General features: G+C 41.1%; 2 protein-coding genes across 6 annotated transcripts in view; both read left to right on the top strand.

Annotated features, from left to right (window-relative positions):
- The window catches only part of LOC102420843 (protocadherin alpha-C2), a 144036-nt gene that overhangs the window by 11630 nt on the left and 112334 nt on the right, over positions 1–20072 (top strand). Inside the window, exons 1-2 of one of the 5 annotated variants that reach the window (XM_023752057.1) lie at positions 5711–5722; positions 10805–13268. The exons of 2 other annotated variants lie outside the window; for them this stretch is intronic. In XM_023752057.1, the coding sequence (XP_023607825.1) occupies positions 10917–13268 (2352 nt within the window). In that variant the 5' untranslated portion in view covers positions 5711–5722; positions 10805–10916. Of the gene's footprint in view, positions 1–5710; positions 5723–10804; positions 13269–17801; positions 19575–20072 lie in introns of those variants that run through there. 2 more of the 5 variants (XM_023752055.1, XM_023752060.1) reach the window with 2 other exon arrangements.
- Positions 2321–4747, top strand: LOC102442023 (protocadherin alpha-4). The gene has a single exon (XM_023752089.1). It carries the CDS (start codon positions 2321–2323, stop codon positions 4745–4747), a length of 2427 nt encoding a protein of 808 aa, XP_023607857.1.

Raw genomic sequence — 20072 nt, 5'->3', positions numbered from 1 at the left:
CCCACAACCTAGGCATATCGAACCCAGGACTCTTCAGTCCACAGTCTGCCGCTATATTCATGGAGCCAAACCAGCTAGGGCTGATTTATGTTTTAATTCAGAAAAAAAATTTGTGAGTGTGGCTCTTCATAGAAGGGAGACTAAAGCTATTTTCACTACATTGATTTTTTTTTGGTCCTAGACAATTGGACAACAAAGGGGGAAAGAGGTTTGTGAACATAAGAGACAAAGAAAGTTTAAATGGCTACCAGCATGTCCTTCTATATTAAAATTCTTTATGTCAGCAAATTATAGTGTGCTGTATTAATTGGTACTTATTCTTTGACTATTAAAACTCAGATGTCTCAAAGATCATGACTACCAAGAACTGGAATGAGCCCTGGCCTGTTTGGCTCTGTGGTGGCTTTGCATGCAGACTGAAGGATCACAGGTTTGATTCTGGTCAAGGGCAGTACCTTGGTTGCAGGCTGGATCCCCGCTCCGGTACATGTGGGAGGCCACCAATTGATGTGTCTCTCTCAGATTGATGTTTCTCTCTCTCTCTCCCCCTCCCTTCCACTCTCTCTAAGAATCAAAGGAAAGAATATCCTTGGGTGAGGATTAACGACAACAACAAAAAGAAACTGGAATGAAAACTAAGCTAAATCCAAGGTTTTCAATATGGCAATTAATATATTAATTAGGGTAATGTCTAAGGATGATATATTTGTATCTCTGGAAAGTTATAGAGGCTGGTGAGACATCATATTTTCCTGACTAGCTACCTTAATTTAATGCATTTTATTAGTCAATTGAAGAGAACCAAACCATTCTATTAGACACATGTTCAGCAAATACTACTTAAGTATTCTGAGCTATTAGACTATAAGACACAACTATTGCCCTCGCTGGTTTGGCTCAGTGGATAGGGCATCATCCTATGGACTGAAGGGTCCTGGGTTCTATTCTGGTCAAGGGCACATGTCCGGGTTGCAGGCTCGAGGCAGCCGATCAATGATTCTCTCTCATCAATGATGTTTCTATCTCTCCCTCTCCCTTTCTCTCTCAAATCAATAAAAATATATTTTAAAAAGACACAACTATTCTTTTTAAAAGTTTATATTTCAAAAAAAGAGGATCATACATACATATAAAAAAATATCCACAAAAGAGAAATTAATGTAATAAATGGTCCAAGTGATCCAACCTGGATGCTGTAGTGTATAAAAGAAATTAAAGATGCCTGCCCAATTGCTTTAATCATGAAAGTCTTCACTAGTCAAGGAAGTTTTAAATGATTATAAAATGGGGCAAGTTGCTTTGCTAAGAGTTTGGAAATGATGGCTGTTATTTAGACAGGGGACAAAATGAGTATGTTTGTTTAGTAAAATATTTGTTGGAAGCAGGAAAGTGACCACTTTGACTAAAATATATGAACAATATAGGAGAAAGTAGAAGTTTAGGCATATTAGACAATGGAGAATAGGCAAGTATACATAAACCATGAGACAAAGTGAGAATACCAGTGTTGATCATGGTAAGTGAATGGGTTTCAGTGAATAATATTCTTTGGAATACCTTTTCATATAAATTATATACCATAACAACTGACGTCTTTGTTAAAACTTCCTTGTCCCGGCAGCCCTTACATGATTTAAGGAAGACTTTCAATTACATGCTGGCTTTTGCTCCCCCTCCCCCTTTTTTTTTATCATTTTCAAATTTCCCTTTCAATGGCTTATTCTTGGAATCAGAGGTTCCCTATAGATAGAGTCTCTGAAGACTTCAACACCTGGAATATGAAATCCAAAGATGAAAGGTGTGTCAGCATTAATAACAACCTTCCTGCATTTTCAGGAACACAGGAATCCTCCCAACCATCACTTTACAATTGTATGTTTACAAAGTGTATGTAGCTACAGTTGGGTCTCTGTAAATACTTAAACCCTGAATGAAAAGAGGACTTCCATGGAATTAAAAGCTGCCCCTTTGGTGAAACTAAGGATCACACTCAATCGGTGGTACAAAATGTGTACCTCAGTCGTACAAAATGTGATTCTATTCTTCAGTAGCATCAAAGTAGGCGGGGAGGGCTGAAAGAACAAGTAAGACTTAGCAGCTTCGAGTATGAATTTCCAGAATGGATTACTTACGGTTTGGAGCCACATGATGTCGCTCTGTACCATGAAATGATCCGAGAAAGGAAGAAAAAAATCCCTTCTATTCTTATTGTAAAGAAGCTGCATCCACCATCCAGATGCTGGAAAATGGAGGATGCAGCGACGCTGGACTGAATGGTCGGAAGATATCTTTTGATTTTGAAATAAGATCCCTTAATGAGATGGAGATTTCCTGGGGAAGAGGCCAGGAATCCCGGCGTCTGCTGCTCTCCCTTCTGTTCTTCACAACCTGGAAGGTAGGGAGCGGCCAGATCCATTATTCAGTCCCGGAGGAGGCCAAGCACGGCACCTTCGTGGGCCGCATCGCGCAGGACCTGGGGCTGGAGCTGGCGGAGCTGGTGCCGCGCCTGTTCCGGGTGGCGTCCAAGGGCCGCGGGGACCTCCTGGAGGTAAATCTGCAGAATGGCATTTTGTTTGTGAATTCTCGGATCGACCGCGAGGAGCTGTGCGGGCGGAGCCTGGAGTGCAGCATCCACCTGGAGGTGGTGGTGGAGAGGCCGCTGCAGGTTTTCCATGTGGAGGTGGAGGTGAAGGACATTAACGACAACCCGCCTGTGTTCCAGAGAACACAAAAGAATCTGTATATCGCGGAATCCAGGCTGCTTGACTCCCGGTTTCCGCTAGAGGGCGCCTCGGATGCAGATATCGGGGAGAACGCTCTGCTGACTTACAGACTGAGCTCCAATGAGTATTTCTCGCTGGAAAAACCTTCCAAAGGCGAACAGGTAAAACGTCTTGGACTTGTATTAAGGAAACTTTTAGACAGGGAAGAAGCTCCAGAGATTTTCTTAGTGCTCACGGCCACTGATGGTGGCAAACCTGAGCTGACAGGCACCATTCAGTTACACGTCACAGTGCTGGACGCCAATGACAACGCCCCAGCTTTCGACAGAACACTCTATGTAGTGAAATTACCAGAGAATGTTCCCAATGGAACGTTGGTAATTAAACTTAATGCTTCAGATTTAGACGAAGGCTTGAATGGAGATATTATTTATTCATTATCAACTGATATTTTACCAAATGTGAAATCCAAGTTCCACATAGATTCAGTTACTGGAGAAATTATGGTAAAGGGACATATCGATTTTGAAGAAAGCAAATCCTATGAGATTCTTGTAGAGGGCATTGATAAGGGACAGCTTCCACTCTCTGGCCATTGTACAGTTATGGTGGAAGTGGAAGACACCAATGATAATGTCCCAGTAATGGAGTTCAAGTCCCTGTCACTCCCAATCAGAGAAGATGCTTCACTGGGCACCGTCATAGCCCTGATAAGGGTGTCTGACCTGGACTCTGGTGTCAATGGGCAAGTGACCTGCATCCTGTCGCCACACGTTCCCTTTAAACTGGTGTCCACCTTCAAGAATTACTATTCTCTGGTGCTGGACAGCGCCCTGGACCGCGAGGAGCTGTCACACTACGAGTTGGTGGTGACAGCGCGGGATGGGGGCTCGCCTTCCCTGTCAGCCACAGCCAGCGTGTACGTGGAGGTGGCCGACGTGAATGACAACGCGCCGCTGTTCGCGCAGCCCGAGTACACGGTGTTCGTGAAGGAGAACAACCCGCCCGGCTGCCACATCTTCACGGTGTCGGCGCGGGACTTGGACGCGCAGGAGAACGCGCTGGTGTCCTACTCGCTGGTGGAGCGGCGGGTGGGCGAGCGCGCGCTGTCGAGCTACGTGTCGGTGCACGCGGAGAGCGGCAAGGTGTACGCGCTGCAGCCTCTGGACCACGAGGAGCTGGAGCTGCTGCAGTTCCAGGTGAGCGCGCGCGACGCGGGCGTGCCTCCTCTGGGCAGCAACGTGACGCTGCAGGTGTTTGTGCTGGACGAGAACGACAACGCGCCCGCGCTGCTGCCGCCTGGGGCGGGAGGAGGGGGCAGCGAGGTGGGTGGCGAGCTGGTGTCACGGTTGGTGGGTGCGGGCCACGTGGTGGCGAAGGTGCGCGCGGTGGACGCGGACTCGGGCTACAACGCGTGGCTGTCCTATGAGCTGCTGCCGGCGGCGGGTGGTGCGCGCAGCCCGTTCCGCGTGGGGCTGTACACGGGCGAGATCAGCACGACGCGCGCCCTGGACGAGGCGGACTCTCCGCGCCAGCGCCTGCTGGTGCTGGTGAAGGACCACGGGGAGCCGGCGCTGGTGGCCACCGCCACTGTGTTGCTGTCGCTGGTGGACAGCGGCCAGGCGCCTAAGGCCTGGTCGCGAGCTTCTTCCAGCCCTGCGAGCGCGGAGGCGGCGCTGGTGGACGTGAACGTGTACCTGATCATCGCCATCTGCGCGGTGTCCAGCCTGTTGGTGCTCTCGCTGCTGCTGTACACGGCTCTGCGGTGCTGGGCGCTGCCCACCCAAGGTGTGTGCGGGCCGGGGAAGCCCGTGCTGGTGTGCTCCAGCGCGGTGGGCAGCTGGTCATACTCACAACAGAGGCGGCAGAGGGTGTGCTCTGGGGAGGGACCGCCCAAGACGGACCTCATGGCTTTTAGTCCCAGTTTACCTGACTCTGGGGACAAAGACCAGCAGCCAGCAACTGGGAATTCCCTCTCAAAGGTTAGTTTCTACAAATCTTTTTATTTAATCCCAATAATTTAATCTGAAGTTTCATTTTCTTTTATTTTATTAATTTATTCTTAATTTAAAAGACTTTTCATAATCATATTTCTCTGACTTAAATTTCTTTACTTCTTCTTAGGCATTTTAGTAAAATATTACAGAATTACAGGGCACCAAGGCATACATACAACCATAGTTATTATTAATTCTGTGTATACTATCTTCCACTTACTTGTTATCAGTTGGAATTAACTTTTTAGAGAGCATTTTCTTGTTATTTGCCCATAATTGAAATGTGTACAGACAGAATTATATTGGCCAATTAATTATTTGAAAGTAAAACTTCTTTTAGCTCTAATCCAGAAGCCACTCAAATACATCTCCCAAACACTTTTTTTTTTCTTTCCCAAATGCAACCATGGTTTTAGCTCTATAACTTAGGTTAATTTTGACCCGTTTCCTGAACTTTAAATGGAATTGTGCAAAATGTATTATGTGTGTGCATATGTTGATGCGTTCCTCATATTTATCATTCATCATTCAGTGGAAAAATACATATTGCCATATTGGTTAGAGTTCATTTATTTTATCTCTTGTAGTTTGTTTTATGAATACAGTATGAGTGGTTTCACTCTGAAGATTTTGCACTCTCTTTATGCCTATTTTAAATAGTGCTGCTATAAATGTATGTGTAAAATTTTCAGTATCCAAGTATACAATTTTCTCATTTTTAAAACTATGAATGAGATTAGTGGAACATAGAATATGTACATATCTTCATCTTTAATACATAATGCCAAACAATTTTCCCCAAATGCATTTACCTGTTTACACTAGTGCTAGAGTGTATGAAACTTCCTATTGTTCTACATAGCTCCTAAACTAAGCATTACCAGATTATTTAAGTGGCTATCATTTTGCTGGGTGTGTTTAGTATTTCAGTTTTATGTTTCCTGATTTATAAATGAGGTTGAGCACCTTTTGTATTATTGGACATTTTTTACATTCCATTTTGTGCAATAGCTGTTCACATAGTCTGCCTATTTTTCTATAGCTGTTATATTTTTCTATTATTTTAAAAATTTTATCATATTCTGGATATAACCCCTTTCTTGATTTTGCACTCTTATACTCTATCACTTGTGATCAGGAATAATTTTTCCCCAGGGATATTCAACTGGATCAAGGCCATTTCTTTAAAATGAGTTCCACATATTTTTTAAAAAAACAATTGTCCATTATATATGCATGGTGTTTTTCCGTTCTAATCTATGTAACTTTTTTTGCATCAATGCCATTTTGCTTCTTTCATTTCCACCTAAATTTTCCACAAAAACAACTTCGTGAGGTTTTGATTTGTATTGCATTGAATCTAGTATTGAAGAACATGAAACTAGTTGACATCTTTATAATAAAGAGTCATCAATTCATGAACATGGCCTATTTATCTAAATAATATGTAAAATTTCTTAATATTTTATAAATTTTTAATGTAGAGGTTCTATACATCTTTCATTAGATTGATTCTTAGGTATTTGCAATTTGTGATCATTATGCACATCAGCTTTAAGTTAAAAATTTATTTCTGTTTAATAATGATATATATGAATATGTTGTATTTTTTGTTTTGTTTTAACATGTTATTAATTCTAGTAATTTATCTACAAGTGCTTTATATTTTTTGATATAGACAATCATCCTATCAGCAGATAATAATGGTTGCATTTTTTTCTTTTCAGTTCTTATACCTTTTATATCCTTTGTGTGTCTTATGGCATTGGGTAGAACCACTAGTGCTATGTTAAAAAAATATTAATAATATTAATATTTCTTGTAGTAAAGAATTCTCTAACTTTTATATATCACAAATATGCTTATTTCACCATCACTTTTGAAAAATAGTTTTGTTGAGTTGGAAGTTATTCCCCACCCCCAGCACTTTCTTTTTTTTTTAAATATATTTTATTGATTTTTTACAGAGAGGAAGGGAGAGAGATAGAGAGTTAGAAACATCGATGAGAGAGAAACATCGATTAAAAAAATATTAATAATATTAATATTTCTTGTAGTAAAGAATTCTCTAACTTTTATATATCACAAATATGCTTATTTCACCATCACTTTTGAAAAATAGTTTTGTTGAGTTGGAAGTTATTCCCCACCCCCAGCACTTTCAAGATGACATTCCATAGTCTTCTTTTGAAAAGATGGTTGTCAAGATTATTGTTCAGGTGGTGTGCATTTTTCTTTTTCTTCAGCTCCTTTTCATAATTTTTCTTTGTTTTTGATTTTTCCATTCCTTTATTATATGCTCAGTTTTAATTTTTTTGGTTTTATCTAGCTTGTAGTTTTTAAAACTTCTTGAATATGTGGCTTGATGTCTTTCATCAGTCTAGCAAAATTTCAGCTGTCTGCCTTCAAACACTGCTTCTGCCTCATGTTTTTTTCTTCTCCTTTTCTGTAATTGAAGGGATATGTGGATTAAATTTTTCACCATATCTCTTATATCTTCAGTGCCCTATCTATTTTTTGAAAATCATATTTGATCTTTTTTATTACATGCTGGATATTTTATTCTGACCAATCTTCTACTTTAGCATTTCCCCCTTTCTTCTTAGTTCAGTCTAGTGTTAAAATCATTGATTGAACCTAAACTTCAATTATGACATTTTTAACTTTAGAATTATAATTTTCCTTTTAGAAATAGAGTAACATTATGGTGAATTTTTAAAACTTATTACATTAATCACAGTTTATTTTTGATCTGCTGGATCATTGTAATAATTGGATCATCTGCATCTTTTTCATTGTTCATTTTTTCTTGTGATCCTCTTGCTCAGTTAGCTTGATAATGTATTGAATTCTGGGTATTGTGCATGGAAGTTGTAGTTCTAGATGTAGTTATATTCCTCCACATATGTGGATTTAGGACATTTATGGAAAGACTTGAAATAAAATTTTTCTCTTTTTATCTACTACAATGATATCTATCATTATAAATCTTCCAAACATTTTACTTTTATCTCTCAAACTCCCCAGGTTGATTTTATAGTCTCCCCACCATCGGTATCATGAGAACCAAGCTTATTGAAGTTTATAACTGTTTAATTACCTTACTTTTTTTTTTATCCTGGATACTGGCTAATGCTATAGGTATTTTGTACCTCACTAAGTTCTATTCATTTGGCCTAGAATTTAAAAACTGGATGTGACCTAAGAGATAGTAATTTCTCTCAATTTAATGATGACTAAATTGTGGCTCAGAGACATAAAAAAAACTTGCCTAACGCTATTAATGTGAATGCATAGACTAAACCCAAAAGTTCTAGGATTTTGCTCCATTGTCCCTTTCACCATTAAATGAGCTCATTTGGCATTAATGAAGGCAATGGTATTGTGAGGAAAATTACTTAATTTACTTATTCTCTCAGAGGCACTTTAGCAATACTCAGATTTTCTCTTCAGAATAGATATATAATATAAATATTTTAGCTCAATACTTTATAGGAAAGTTGAACCATTATAAATGTAAAGATATGTCTGGTATACACACAATATGCATTCATAGGATAAATTATTTTTATACATAATTTTGGTCAAATTTGATCCAGATGCATAAATTATTTATAAATCTTTAAAAGATTACTTCAATTTCACCTGCTATTTCTCAGCAGTGTGATAGACCTATAGAGTTTTCTATAGATAGGAGCAAAATATATTATAGCTTATTAAAATTTTATTCTGGTTTTGTAGCAAATAAAGAACATTTAGACTCCAATGAAAAATTAAATTTTCTAGTGTAAAATCTTCCTGAATACTTCCCAGTGAATTAGGAAGAGACGCCTCCAAACTACCTGGTTTTCTGAACCTAAATTCAGTGTCAATGAAGGGTTTTTATTTCTGCAGTGGGGCTTAACTCTAACTGAAATTTCCAGAGAAACTAGCTAGTGAAAAGTTCAGTCAATGAAGTAATCTAATACTTGATTGGAAGAATGGTTTGGAAAAAGATTTAAAGAATTTTCTCTACCTATGGAGCCATCTATAGAATTAAGATTAGAAAGTCTATAATTGTTGAGAAAGTAATCTCCAAAAAAGAGTTGAGCATTAAAAGACAAATGCAAGATGATAATTCAAAGACTTAATATAATCTAACAGATGAAAAGGTGGATCAAATGTCAAGAGTTTTGTTTTCTCCTGAAATATCTTTGTAGTTACATGAAAATATTATAAACTAAGAGAAGCATGTGATAGTGTTGATGACATTTTCTCCAGTTAGTATCTTTTAAAAAATATTTAAATATATACTGAAAATATTCTGTCTATACAATTACTATGCATACACTGTAAATACCACACTGTCAGTTTGGCTGTTAAATACTTAATACTTGCTTTTTTCAAAGTAATTTATTTATTCTATAGTTTCATATCAACCATGGATCTGTAATAGAAGGTGTATCAACGTTAACTGATATTTTTGACACATTGATTATAATTTTCCTTTTTATTATTGTGCATTAAAATATTTAAAAGTTATTATCTGTTTGGTAAGTAGTCTTGAAAGTTGATTAGTGTTTAAACTCTTTAGTGTTTGGATGATCTGAATGCTAAGGGGAAAGTCAGAACAGTAGAGATAGGAAGACTTTTTCAAAAATTAAATGAATGATATATACTTTAATAATTATATCAGAAATAAATCCAGTAATATTTTATTTCTTTACATTACTACTTTGAATACTAGGAAACAAATTAATTTCAAATGACTTTGTATTTTTTTTAGTAATTCCTTATTGCTTTTCAAGCTATTCTTCGTATTACCACTTTTCCACATTTGTTTTCTACATTGACACACACACAAATACTTCAAGTCCCACATATGATTTATACCAGAACTAAGGAAATATATTTGGGATTTATGCTTTATATGTAAAAGTGTCAAGTAATAGAATTATTGATGTCCTGGACCCTTTATCTTCACAGATAAGGAAGATCTTGTAACATTTAAAGAATTCCAAGGAGTATATACTACAGCCGAATGTTAAATATATTTTCATTAGAAAGATTGGGGACATTTTCTCCTGGCTACATTTATTAAGTGATGTCTAAGTGGTATCATGCAGCAAATCAACTGGAGGGTTCAAAGAGATAAAATTAACATAGAGTTAGCCCAGTTAATAATGTGCTTTATTTTCACTCTTTTAATTCTTACTAGAACCCAAACATTTTATGGAGTAGTTTATCTACAGACATTAGGATTTTTATTTGTTGCATAAAAGCAAAGATATGTGAGCCCACAATTTATATCAACATGGACTTATCAATAATAGCAACTTGATGAAATGCTGTCTTGATGAATCTAATTAGAAAATTGTGTCAAGATGTTTACCAAAATTGATTTACTATGATTAAGGCTTCTAGAAAATTTAAATCTCCACATTATAATTTTTCAGTGAACACTAGAGGTAGTTGGGTGATATCGAGAGAAATTAAAGAAATGGATTTCAGCAATTTGAAAATCAGACTTCCAAAATGGAACTCAGACAAGAATACTATTCAAATAGTTTTAGTTACTTTGAAAATAACATCCAATATTAAATACTGCCAATAGGAGTATGAATTTGTTTTATGAGTAACATAAAAGTAGTATACAAACATAGCATCAGAATAATAAAAATTCAAGAATTTTAAATAAAATATATTAAACAGAAAAGATAAAAATCTAAAACGTTTAAAGTCAGCTAGTGAATCTATAAAGCCTCTCCCTAAAGAAAATAAATCAATAATTATCACTTTAGAAAAGATTGGTGTGGCGCTACTCAATTAGTATTGATTTTGCAATGTTTAATGAAAATTTATCTTTTATTAAAAATTTATGGTTATATTTTGATTGGAGATAAGGGAAATAAAGAATACTCGAGTCATTGAAATGAGGAAATATTTAACAAATGTAAGGAAAATAAAGCATATCAAGGTAAAATACTCACCCTTTCATCCACATGATGGCGCTGGAAACCGCGTTTTTATTTTATTTTTAAACAAAGGAATACAGTACAGTGAGTTTACATTCCTTAGAAAAAGGCCACTCCATTTTTTCCTCAGCGGCTGAAGATGAAAAGGCGAGCAAGTAAAAATTAAAGCAAATTGGGAATTAAGTTTCCCAAAGCTGTTGTGTGGTAGTGCAAAGACATTTGAAAATTGCACCAAATTTGCGATGGTATATTCCCAAAGAAGTACGGGAGCCCGGCGTCTGCTGCTCTCACTTCTGCTCATCGCAGCCTGGGAGGCCGGGAGCGGCCAGGTCCACTACTCGGTCCCCGAGGAGGCCAAGCACGGCACCTTCGTGGGCCGCATCGCGCAGGACCTGGGGCTGGAGCTGGCGGAGCTGGTGCCGCGCCTCTTCCGGGTGGCGTCCAAAGGCCGCGGGGACCTTCTGGAGGTAAATCTGCAGAATGGCATTTTGTTTGTGAATTCTCGGATCGACCGCGAGGAGCTGTGCGGGCGGAGGGCTGAGTGCAGCATCCACCTGGAGGTGGTGGTGGAGAGGCCGCTGCAGGTTTTCCATGTGGAGGTGGAGGTGAAGGACATTAACGACAACCCGCCAAGGTTCTTGCGACAAGAACAAAGATTATTTATTTTAGAATCAAGAACAGTAGATTCCAGGTTTCCGCTAGAGGGCGCATTTGATATGGATATCGGAGCAAATGCAGACTTGAGATACAAGTTAAATTCTAATGAACATTTTCATCTGGATGTGAAAACAAATGAAGAAGGAACTAACTCTTTAGGGCTAGTATTGACGAAGCCAGTAGATAGAGAAGAAACCCAAGAACTTCGTTTATTACTGATTGCAGTGGATGGAGGAAAACCTGAACTAACAGGTACTGTTCAGTTATTGATCAATGTATTGGATGCAAATGATAATGCCCCAGAATTTGATAAATCAGTTTATAACGTTAGATTACTTGAAAATACACCGAATGGGACGTTAGTTATTAAATTGAACGCCTCAGATGCCGATGAGGGTATTAATAAGGAAATAGTGTACCTCTTTAGTAATCTTGTTCTTGACAATGTAAAATCTAAATTTACAATCAATTCTAATAGTGGGGAAATAACGGTTAAGGGAGAACTGGATTATGAAGACTGTAATTTATATGAAATTAACATCGATGCTGTAGATAAAAGTCCATTCCCATTAACTGGACACTGCAAAGTAATAGTGAAACTCTTGGATGAGAATGATAACACTCCCGAGATGGCCGTAACTTCCCTATCTCTGCCTGTCAAAGAGGATGCTCCACTGGGCACCGTCATTGCTTTGATCAGTCTGTCCGACCGCGATTCCGGTGCCAACGGACACGTGACCTGCACCCTATCGCCACACGTTCCCTTCAAGCTGGTGTCCACCTTCAAGAATTACTATTCATTGGTGCTGGACAGCGCCCTGGACCGCGAGAGTGTGGGGAACTATGAGCTGGTGGTGACAGCACGGGATGGGGGCTCGCCTTCGCTGTCGTCCACAGCCAGCCTGTCCGTGGAGGTGGCCGACGTGAACGACAACGCGCCGCTGTTCGCGCAGCCCGAGTACACGGTGTTCGTGAAGGAGAACAACCCGCCCGGCTGCCACATCTTCACGGTGTCGGCGCGGGACTTGGACGCGCAGGAGAACGCGCTGGTGTCCTACTCGCTGGTGGAGCGGCGGGTGGGCGAGCGCGCGCTGTCGAGCTACGTGTCGGTGCACGCGGAGAGCGGCAAGGTGTACGCGCTGCAGCCTCTGGACCACGAGGAGCTGGAGCTGCTGCAGTTCCAGGTGAGCGCGCGCGACGCGGGCGTGCCTCCTCTGGGCAGCAACGTGACGCTGCAGGTGTTCGTGCTGGACGAGAACGACAACGCGCCCGCGCTGCTGCCGCCTGGGGCGGGCGGAGTCGGCAGCGCAGTGAGCGAAGCTGTGTCGCGGTCGGTGGGCGCGGGCCACGTGGTGGCGAAGGTGCGCGCGGTGGACGCGGACTCGGGCTACAACGCGTGGCTGTCCTATGAGCTGCTGCCGGCGGCGGGTGGTGCGCGCAGCCCGTTCCGCGTGGGGCTGTACACGGGCGAGATCAGCACGACGCGCGCCCTGGACGAGGCGGACTCTCCGCGGCAGCGCCTGCTGGTGCTGGTGAAGGACCACGGCGAGCCGGCGCTGGTGGCCACGGCCACTGTGCTGCTGTCGCTGGTGGACAGCGGTCAGGCTCCTAAGGCCTCATCGCGATTGTCTTCTGGTTCTGCGAGCGCGGAGGCGGCGCTGGTGGACGTGAACGTGTACCTGATCATCGCCATCTGCGCGGTGTCCAGCCTGTTGGTGCTCTCGCTGCTGCTGTACACGGCTCTGCGGTGCTCGACGCCTCCCACCGAGGGCGGGTGCGGGCCGGGGAAGCCCGTGCTGGTGTGCTCCAGCGCGGTGGGCAGCTGGTCTTACTCACAACAGAGGCGGCAGAGGGTGTGCTCTGGGGAGGGGCCGCCCAAGACGGACCTCATGGCCTTCAGCCCCAGCCTACCTCAGGGTCCCAGCTCTGAAGACAATGTGAGTCTCAAATATTTTATTCATGGCCATTTTTGTCATGTCTTTCATATTTAATGTTTAATATTTCTCTCAATCTTTTTTTATTTTAAACTAGTGGCCCCATGCACAAATTCATGCACAGGTGGGTCCCTCAGCCTGGCCCGCGATTTGGGGCCGATGGGGTGGCCAGTACCGGGGGAAGTTGGCTGGCCAGTACCGGGGGAAGTTGGCTGGCCAGGGAGGTTTTCTGTGGGAGCACACTGACCACCAGGGGGCAGCTCCTGCATTGAGCGTCTGCCCCCTGGTGGTCAGTGCACATTGTAGCTACTGGCGGTGGTCTGTGGCCCGGTGGTAATGGTTGCTTAGGCTTTTATATATATAGATTATGGCTTTGTACTTACCATTCTTTTAGGTGTAAGTTATCTGTTGGTACTATCTCATTAACTTAAAATTGCCTTAGCTGGTTTGGCTCAGTGGATGGAGCGTGGGCCTGCAGACTGAAGGGTCCCAGGTTTGATTCTGGTCAAGGGCACATCCCCAGTAGGGGTCATGCAGGAGGCAGCCAATCAATGATTCTCTCTCATCATTGATGTTTCTATCATTCTCTCCCTTCCTCTCTGAAATCAATAAAAATATATTTAAAAAATATGCTTATATTTAAAATTAATTTTGGTTTGATGGAGAGAATTGCTTTGTATTATAGAGTTTATTTCAGTAATATTCCCCCTCTTTATAAGGTTTTTATGGTTATAGTTAATGGATTAATTTTTTTCCATGATAGAAAGTGTTTCCGGAATTAAATTTTTATAAATATTTTAATTTTCAATCTTAGGAAATGTAGGAAAATGCTTGTAAGACATATATTTGGAGTTATTATTTGTTCTCAAAGCCTGATACTATGGTACGTCAAAATGTTTTTACGTCATTGAATTAGTTTTCCTTTGTTCTCCGTTGAATATCAATTATTTCAGTATTTTTGTTACACCAATTTCATTTATGTTTTTCAGTAATATTTGAGTACTGAATAATTCTTTTCAGGTTTATCTAAACAGTTAGGCTAGCATGCTCATGATGAATTTATAGTTTAATATTTTTAGCTTGAGTGATTTCATTTTATTCATTCTTTAATAGGAAATACATTTACGTGGTTTAAAATGTTTCCTTCCCATCTCCAATATCAAGCCACTTAATACATCTTTTTGAGTATTTCAGATATTGCAATACTTTGTTATCTTTCTGGAGATGTTTTCTTTATATACAAATAAACTGCCCTCTCCCCTTTTATTCCATAGTGTTCATTTTGCTTCTCCTCTTGTTTTTCAATCAGTATATCTTCAATCAATAAGTAACGACATATTGTTACTTAAGGGGATGTCTCATATTTCTTCCCAGATCTATTGTGTCCCATTTTGTAGATATATCATTATTTTCCCCCATTAACACCAACATTTAGTGGAACAATGATTAGCTTTTGCCTAACTTGCATTTTTACAATTTATAAATTATGTTGGTGAGATGTCATTGTGAAATCTCATAGTAAGGAAAATCTTAACATTTCTAAATTAAAATTTTGGTACTGCCCTGGCCGGTGTGGCTTAGTTGGTTGGGCATCATCCCATGCACCAAGTGCACCAAAATGTATAGGGCTGGATCCCAGGTAGGGTGTGTGCAGGAGGCAGCAGATGGATGTTTCTCCCTCACATCGATGTTTCTTTCTCCCTCTTCCTTCCTCTCTCTCTAAAAATCAATGAAAAATTTGAAAAATTTTGTACTTATGGTTGCTTTTGTTTTCTGATTAAAAAAATAAGTGTACCATGATACAAACTTCTCTCTTGAGTTGGTTGCTTACCAAAACAATGATGTGTAACAAAGCTGTACATTTGAGTCTACCATAGGCAAGGGTACTCTCCATCTCAAATACAGACAATTGTTTTTCTACACTTGTTGAAAAAACAATGTGGGTTTAGCAGGTAGTTAATATTTCACATTTCGTATGATAAAATTTCAATTCCCATTTTTATTGCTTTGCCTATTTCTTGCATTCTCTCATGTATTTAATTTTATAAATACACTTGTATCATACTATTCAAATATTTTGAATATCCCATTACTTTGGGGGAAATCCTAGAAATTGAGAAGGGAGTTCTTACCAATTTGTTAGCAATTGGCAGGTTTTAAAAAATCAAGTTAATTTAGTTTTAAAATAGAAATTCTTTGATTTATGTTATAACTGAAACCTTTCTTTGGGAGAGGAAGTTATTCATAGATTGACTAAGCCTTTTTTTCTATACATAATCTTCTCCCTTAACTAGAATGAATTATTTTTAAAATAGATTTTATTGATTTCAGAGAGGAAGGGGGAGAGAGAGGATGATAGAAACATCAATGATGAAAAAGAATCATTGATTTCCTGCCTCCTGCACACCCGCTACTGGGGATGGAGCCCGAAACCCTGCCCCAACTGGAATGAACCTCCTGGTTCATAGGTCCACGCTCAAACACTGAACACTGAGCCACACCAGCCCCGCTAGAATGAATTACCTATTTTTGGAAATAACTGAATACATATTTAAGCTGTTTCTCATGAGAGGACCATTTTCCTTTTTCATGTTAATTTATTTTACATAAATGATTTTAGAAACACTGTATAATTTTCAATTAAAGACAATAAACAGAAAAATTAAAACTATTATACTTAATAGGGTTATATTATAAGCTTTCTGGAAGTTGCTAGGAACTGCAATGGAAAAAGGTTTGATACTTAATTTTAATTAACAAATTAGAAAGTTCATTTACGGCAAAATTTATGAAACACCTTAACCACTATTGAAACACTTTAATAATAAGACTGCAGGTCAATATATCTTTTGTCAAGTCTTAATCTTCCTGCAAGCAAAGGACCCTTTTCTTTTGGGGTTATTATTGGTTAGCAAATGAACTATTTGTTTATTCAAAATGACTGCAATAGAAAGTTAGTGATAAGAGCTACTACATAGATCTAGGTTATAATTTTAAGGTGTAACTTATTGGGGGGGAGCTTTGATTACAATTGTCTTGATGATTTTACAAGTATATCAGAATTTTGACAGAAGGTGTATGTTGGCATGTGCCCATTTGGGAAGTCTTTTTTTGTGATTCTGATTTCTCCTTTTGAGAAAGAGTTTAATCACCTCCAGTTGATGACATAAAGAATTAATTCATGGTGAAATTGAGGCTTTACTTTGATATGAAGGTAACATTTTTACAGGTAAAGATGGAGGTAAGTTTATAAAAACAACTTGAACAAATATTGTATTGAAGAAGAAAATAAGTGATCTATATTGTATGTAAAATAGAATTCACTTTGGGGAGTAGTTGAAAATAACAATGGAAAAGTTACCTTGTGATCATATATCAGGTCATGTAGAAGTGATTCTAATTTCTCAGAATTTTTTAATTTAGTGCAATTCAATAAAAGCTGTAGTCTGAAGATAAATATGATGGTATGTGAAAAGAAAAATGGACTGTAGGCAGATGTTGAATAGGGCAGGTAAGGAAGAAGATGTAATAAAAGAAATCATATTGGTGATACGGAGAATGTTCATGCCATTAAAATAAAAATTTCAAGGGTTGAATTTGGGGGTTATTAATGATTTCTCTTCATATTCCTCAAATTGTAATTAAATTATTTTCCAAACCTCTTTCCATCGCAGTTCCTAGCAATTTTCAGCATGTATGGGTGAAAATGACAATTATAACCATAGAAATTAGAGAAGATGTGGGTTTGGGAATATCTTCAATAAAACTCTTAATTGAAACATTGGAAGTGGAAGGGAACACTTACAGAAAAGCATATAAAAGGTTGAGGTTGAGAGAAAATTATGAGGCCATTTAGAAGCAACTGAAGGATCACAGCATCAGAAAACAATAGGTAGAAATTTCACTAGAATTAGTAATGATGGGGAAGTATGTGAAGGAAAATGTTTTAAGGGGGAGGCCCAACATAAACTGCAGAGAAATTTATAAATGCAAAGAATATAAATATACACTAAAATCTTTATCTTCCATTATTAAGTAAAAGAGCCATCCACAGGAGTATTTGATATTCATTGAACAAAAAAAAATGGACTTCAATAATCTATAAGGTTTTAAAATTTTGAATAAAATTTGTTCATTTAAAATTACATTCTTTTCTCAGAGCAAAATATAACAGCATGTCTGATGACTGAAATATAGGCAAATGTTTTTTATGTACATAAAAAGTGTAGGATAATTTGCACTTCTAATTCCTAAACCGCGTTCGAATCACACTTAAATTTTCTTAATTGATTGATATATAAATTATTGGAAGGCAAGTCATTTCACTATGAAAAAGTTGATCCTTTACCCTACTCTAAATTATAAAAGAAGTCAGACAAGATGAAGCCGATTCTGCAAATGAAAAACATGAGGAGATTTACTATTAAAGTAAGGCAAAAGAAGACTTTTTAAAAAAATTTAAAGAACTAGAGCATAGCGCAGTTATATGAATTCATTTCTTACTTACCCCTTGGAGCCGCATGATGTCGCTGTCTACCAGGAAGTTACATCTAGCTAGTATTCAAACACAATCCTCCTATTACTGCATCCTTCCACCAGTGCTGAATGATGGCAGGCGCAGAAGATTTGCATTAACAGACTTGGATCATACAGTATTTCATCTCAATGCCGAGAGATCTTCTGTTGGAAATAAAACAAGTATTTGACATGGTTATTACCCCAGAAGGCCGACTGGGATCTCGGTGTCTGCTGCTCTCGCTTATGTTCCTTGCAGTCTGGGAGGCTGGGAGCGGCCAGGTCCTCTACTCGGTCCCGGAGGAGGCCAAGCACGGCACCTTCGTGGGCCGCATCGCGCAGGACCTGGGGCTGGAGCTGGCGGAGCTGGTGCCGCGCCTGTTCCGGGTGGCGTCCAAAGACCGCGGGGACCTTCTGGAGGTAAATCTGCAGAATGGCATTTTGTTTGTGAATTCTCGGATCGATCGGGAGGAGCTGTGCGGGCGGAGCTTGGAGTGCAGCATCCACCTGGAGGTGGTGGTGGAGCGGCCGCTGCAGGTTTTCCATGTGGAGGTGGAGGTGAAGGACATTAACGACAACCCTCCTGTGTTCCCGGTAAAGGAACAAAGAGTGCTCATTTACGAATCTAGGCTGCCAGATTCTCTGTTTCCACTAGAGGGCGCTTCGGATGAGGATGTTGGTGTAAATTCTATTTTAACCTATAAACTCAGTTCCAGTGAATATTTCTCTCTAGATGTGAAAACAAACAGTGATGATAATACACAAATTGGGCTCGTGTTAAGGAAATCTGTGGACCGAGAGGAAACTCCGACACATAACTTATTACTGACGGCCACCGACGGAGGCAAACCTGAGCTCACCGGCAGCGTTCAGGTGCTGGTCACTGTGATGGACGTGAATGACAATGCTCCCCGTTTCTCACAGTCTGAGTATGAAGTGAGAATATTCGAAAACTCAGACAACGGCACAATAGTTATCAGACTGAATGCTTCTGATCCCGACGAAGGAATTAATCGGGAGATTTCTTACTCTTTTAATAGCTTTGTTCCACCCATGGTTATTGATCAGTTTAGCATAGATTCTAATAGTGGAGAAATAAAAATTCGAAAGAATTTGGATTTTGAAAAAGTGAAATCCTATAAAATCCGCATCGACGCCACAGACAGAGGCCACCCACCGATGGCGGGTCATTGTACAGTTTTGGTAAAAGTCTTAGATGTTAATGATAACGTCCCTCGGATTTCCTTGACTTCAATGTCCCTTCCAGTCCCAGAAGATGCGCCACTGGGTACCGTCATTGCCTTAATCAGCGTGTCCGACTTGGACTCCGGTGTCAACGGGCATGTAACCTGCACCTTGTCATCCCATGCCCCCTTCAAGCTGGTGTCCACCTTCAAGAATTACTATTCGCTGGTGCTGGACAGCGCCCTGGACCGCGAGAAGCTGTCACACTACGAGTTGGTGGTGACAGCGCGGGACGGGGGCTCGCCTTCCCTGTCGTCCACAGCCAGCGTGTCCGTGGAGGTGGCCGACGTGAACGACAACGCGCCGCTGTTCGCGCAGCCCGAGTACACGGTGTTCGTGAAGGAGAACAACCCGCCCGGCTGCCACATCTTCACGGTGTCGGCGCGGGACTTGGACGCGCAGGAGAACGCGCTGGTGTCCTACTCGCTGGTGGAGCGGCGGGTGGGCGAGCGCGCGCTGTCGAGCTACGTGTCGGTGCACGCGGAGAGCGGCAAGGTGTACGCGCTGCAGCCTCTGGACCACGAGGAGCTGGAGCTGCTGCAGTTCCAGGTGAGCGCGCGCGACGCGGGGCGTGCCTCCTCTGGGCAGCAACGTGACGCTGCAGGTGTTCGTGCTGGACGAGAACGACAACGCGCCCGCGCTGCTGCCTCCGGCTCCAGGCGGCCCCGGCGGGGCTGTGAGCGAGCTGGTGTCGCGGTCGGTGGGCGCCGGCCACGTGGTGGCGAAGGTGCGCGCGGTGGACGCGGACTCGGGCTACAACGCGTGGCTGTCCTATGAGCTGCTGCCGGCGGCGGGTGGTGCGCGCAGCCCGTTCCGCGTGGGGCTGTACACGGGCGAGATCAGCACGACGCGCGCCCTGGACGAGGCGGACGCACCGCGGCAGCGCCTGCTGGTGCTGGTGAAGGACCATGGCGAGCCGGCGCTGGTGGCCACAGCCACTGTGCCTGCTGTCGCTGGTGGACAGCGGCCAGGTGCCGAAGACCTCGTTGCGGGCAACTTCTGGCGCTGCGGTCGTGGAGACAGCGCTGGTGGACGTGAACGTGTATC

The sequence above is a fragment of the Myotis lucifugus genome, unplaced genomic scaffold, assembly GCF_000147115.1.
Source record: "Myotis lucifugus unplaced genomic scaffold, Myoluc2.0 scaffold_28, whole genome shotgun sequence".
Classification (NCBI taxonomy): Eukaryota; Metazoa; Chordata; class Mammalia; order Chiroptera; family Vespertilionidae; genus Myotis; species Myotis lucifugus.
The sequence above is the reverse complement of the archived record's forward strand: the minus strand, read 5'-3'. Positions and strand labels throughout refer to the sequence as shown.

Bases quoted from the DNA above. Each gene is read 5' to 3' on its own strand.
- LOC102442023 (XM_023752089.1), top strand. From the start codon at position 2,321: ATGGAGATTTCCTGGGGAAGAGGCCAGGAATCCCGGCGTCTGCTGCTC.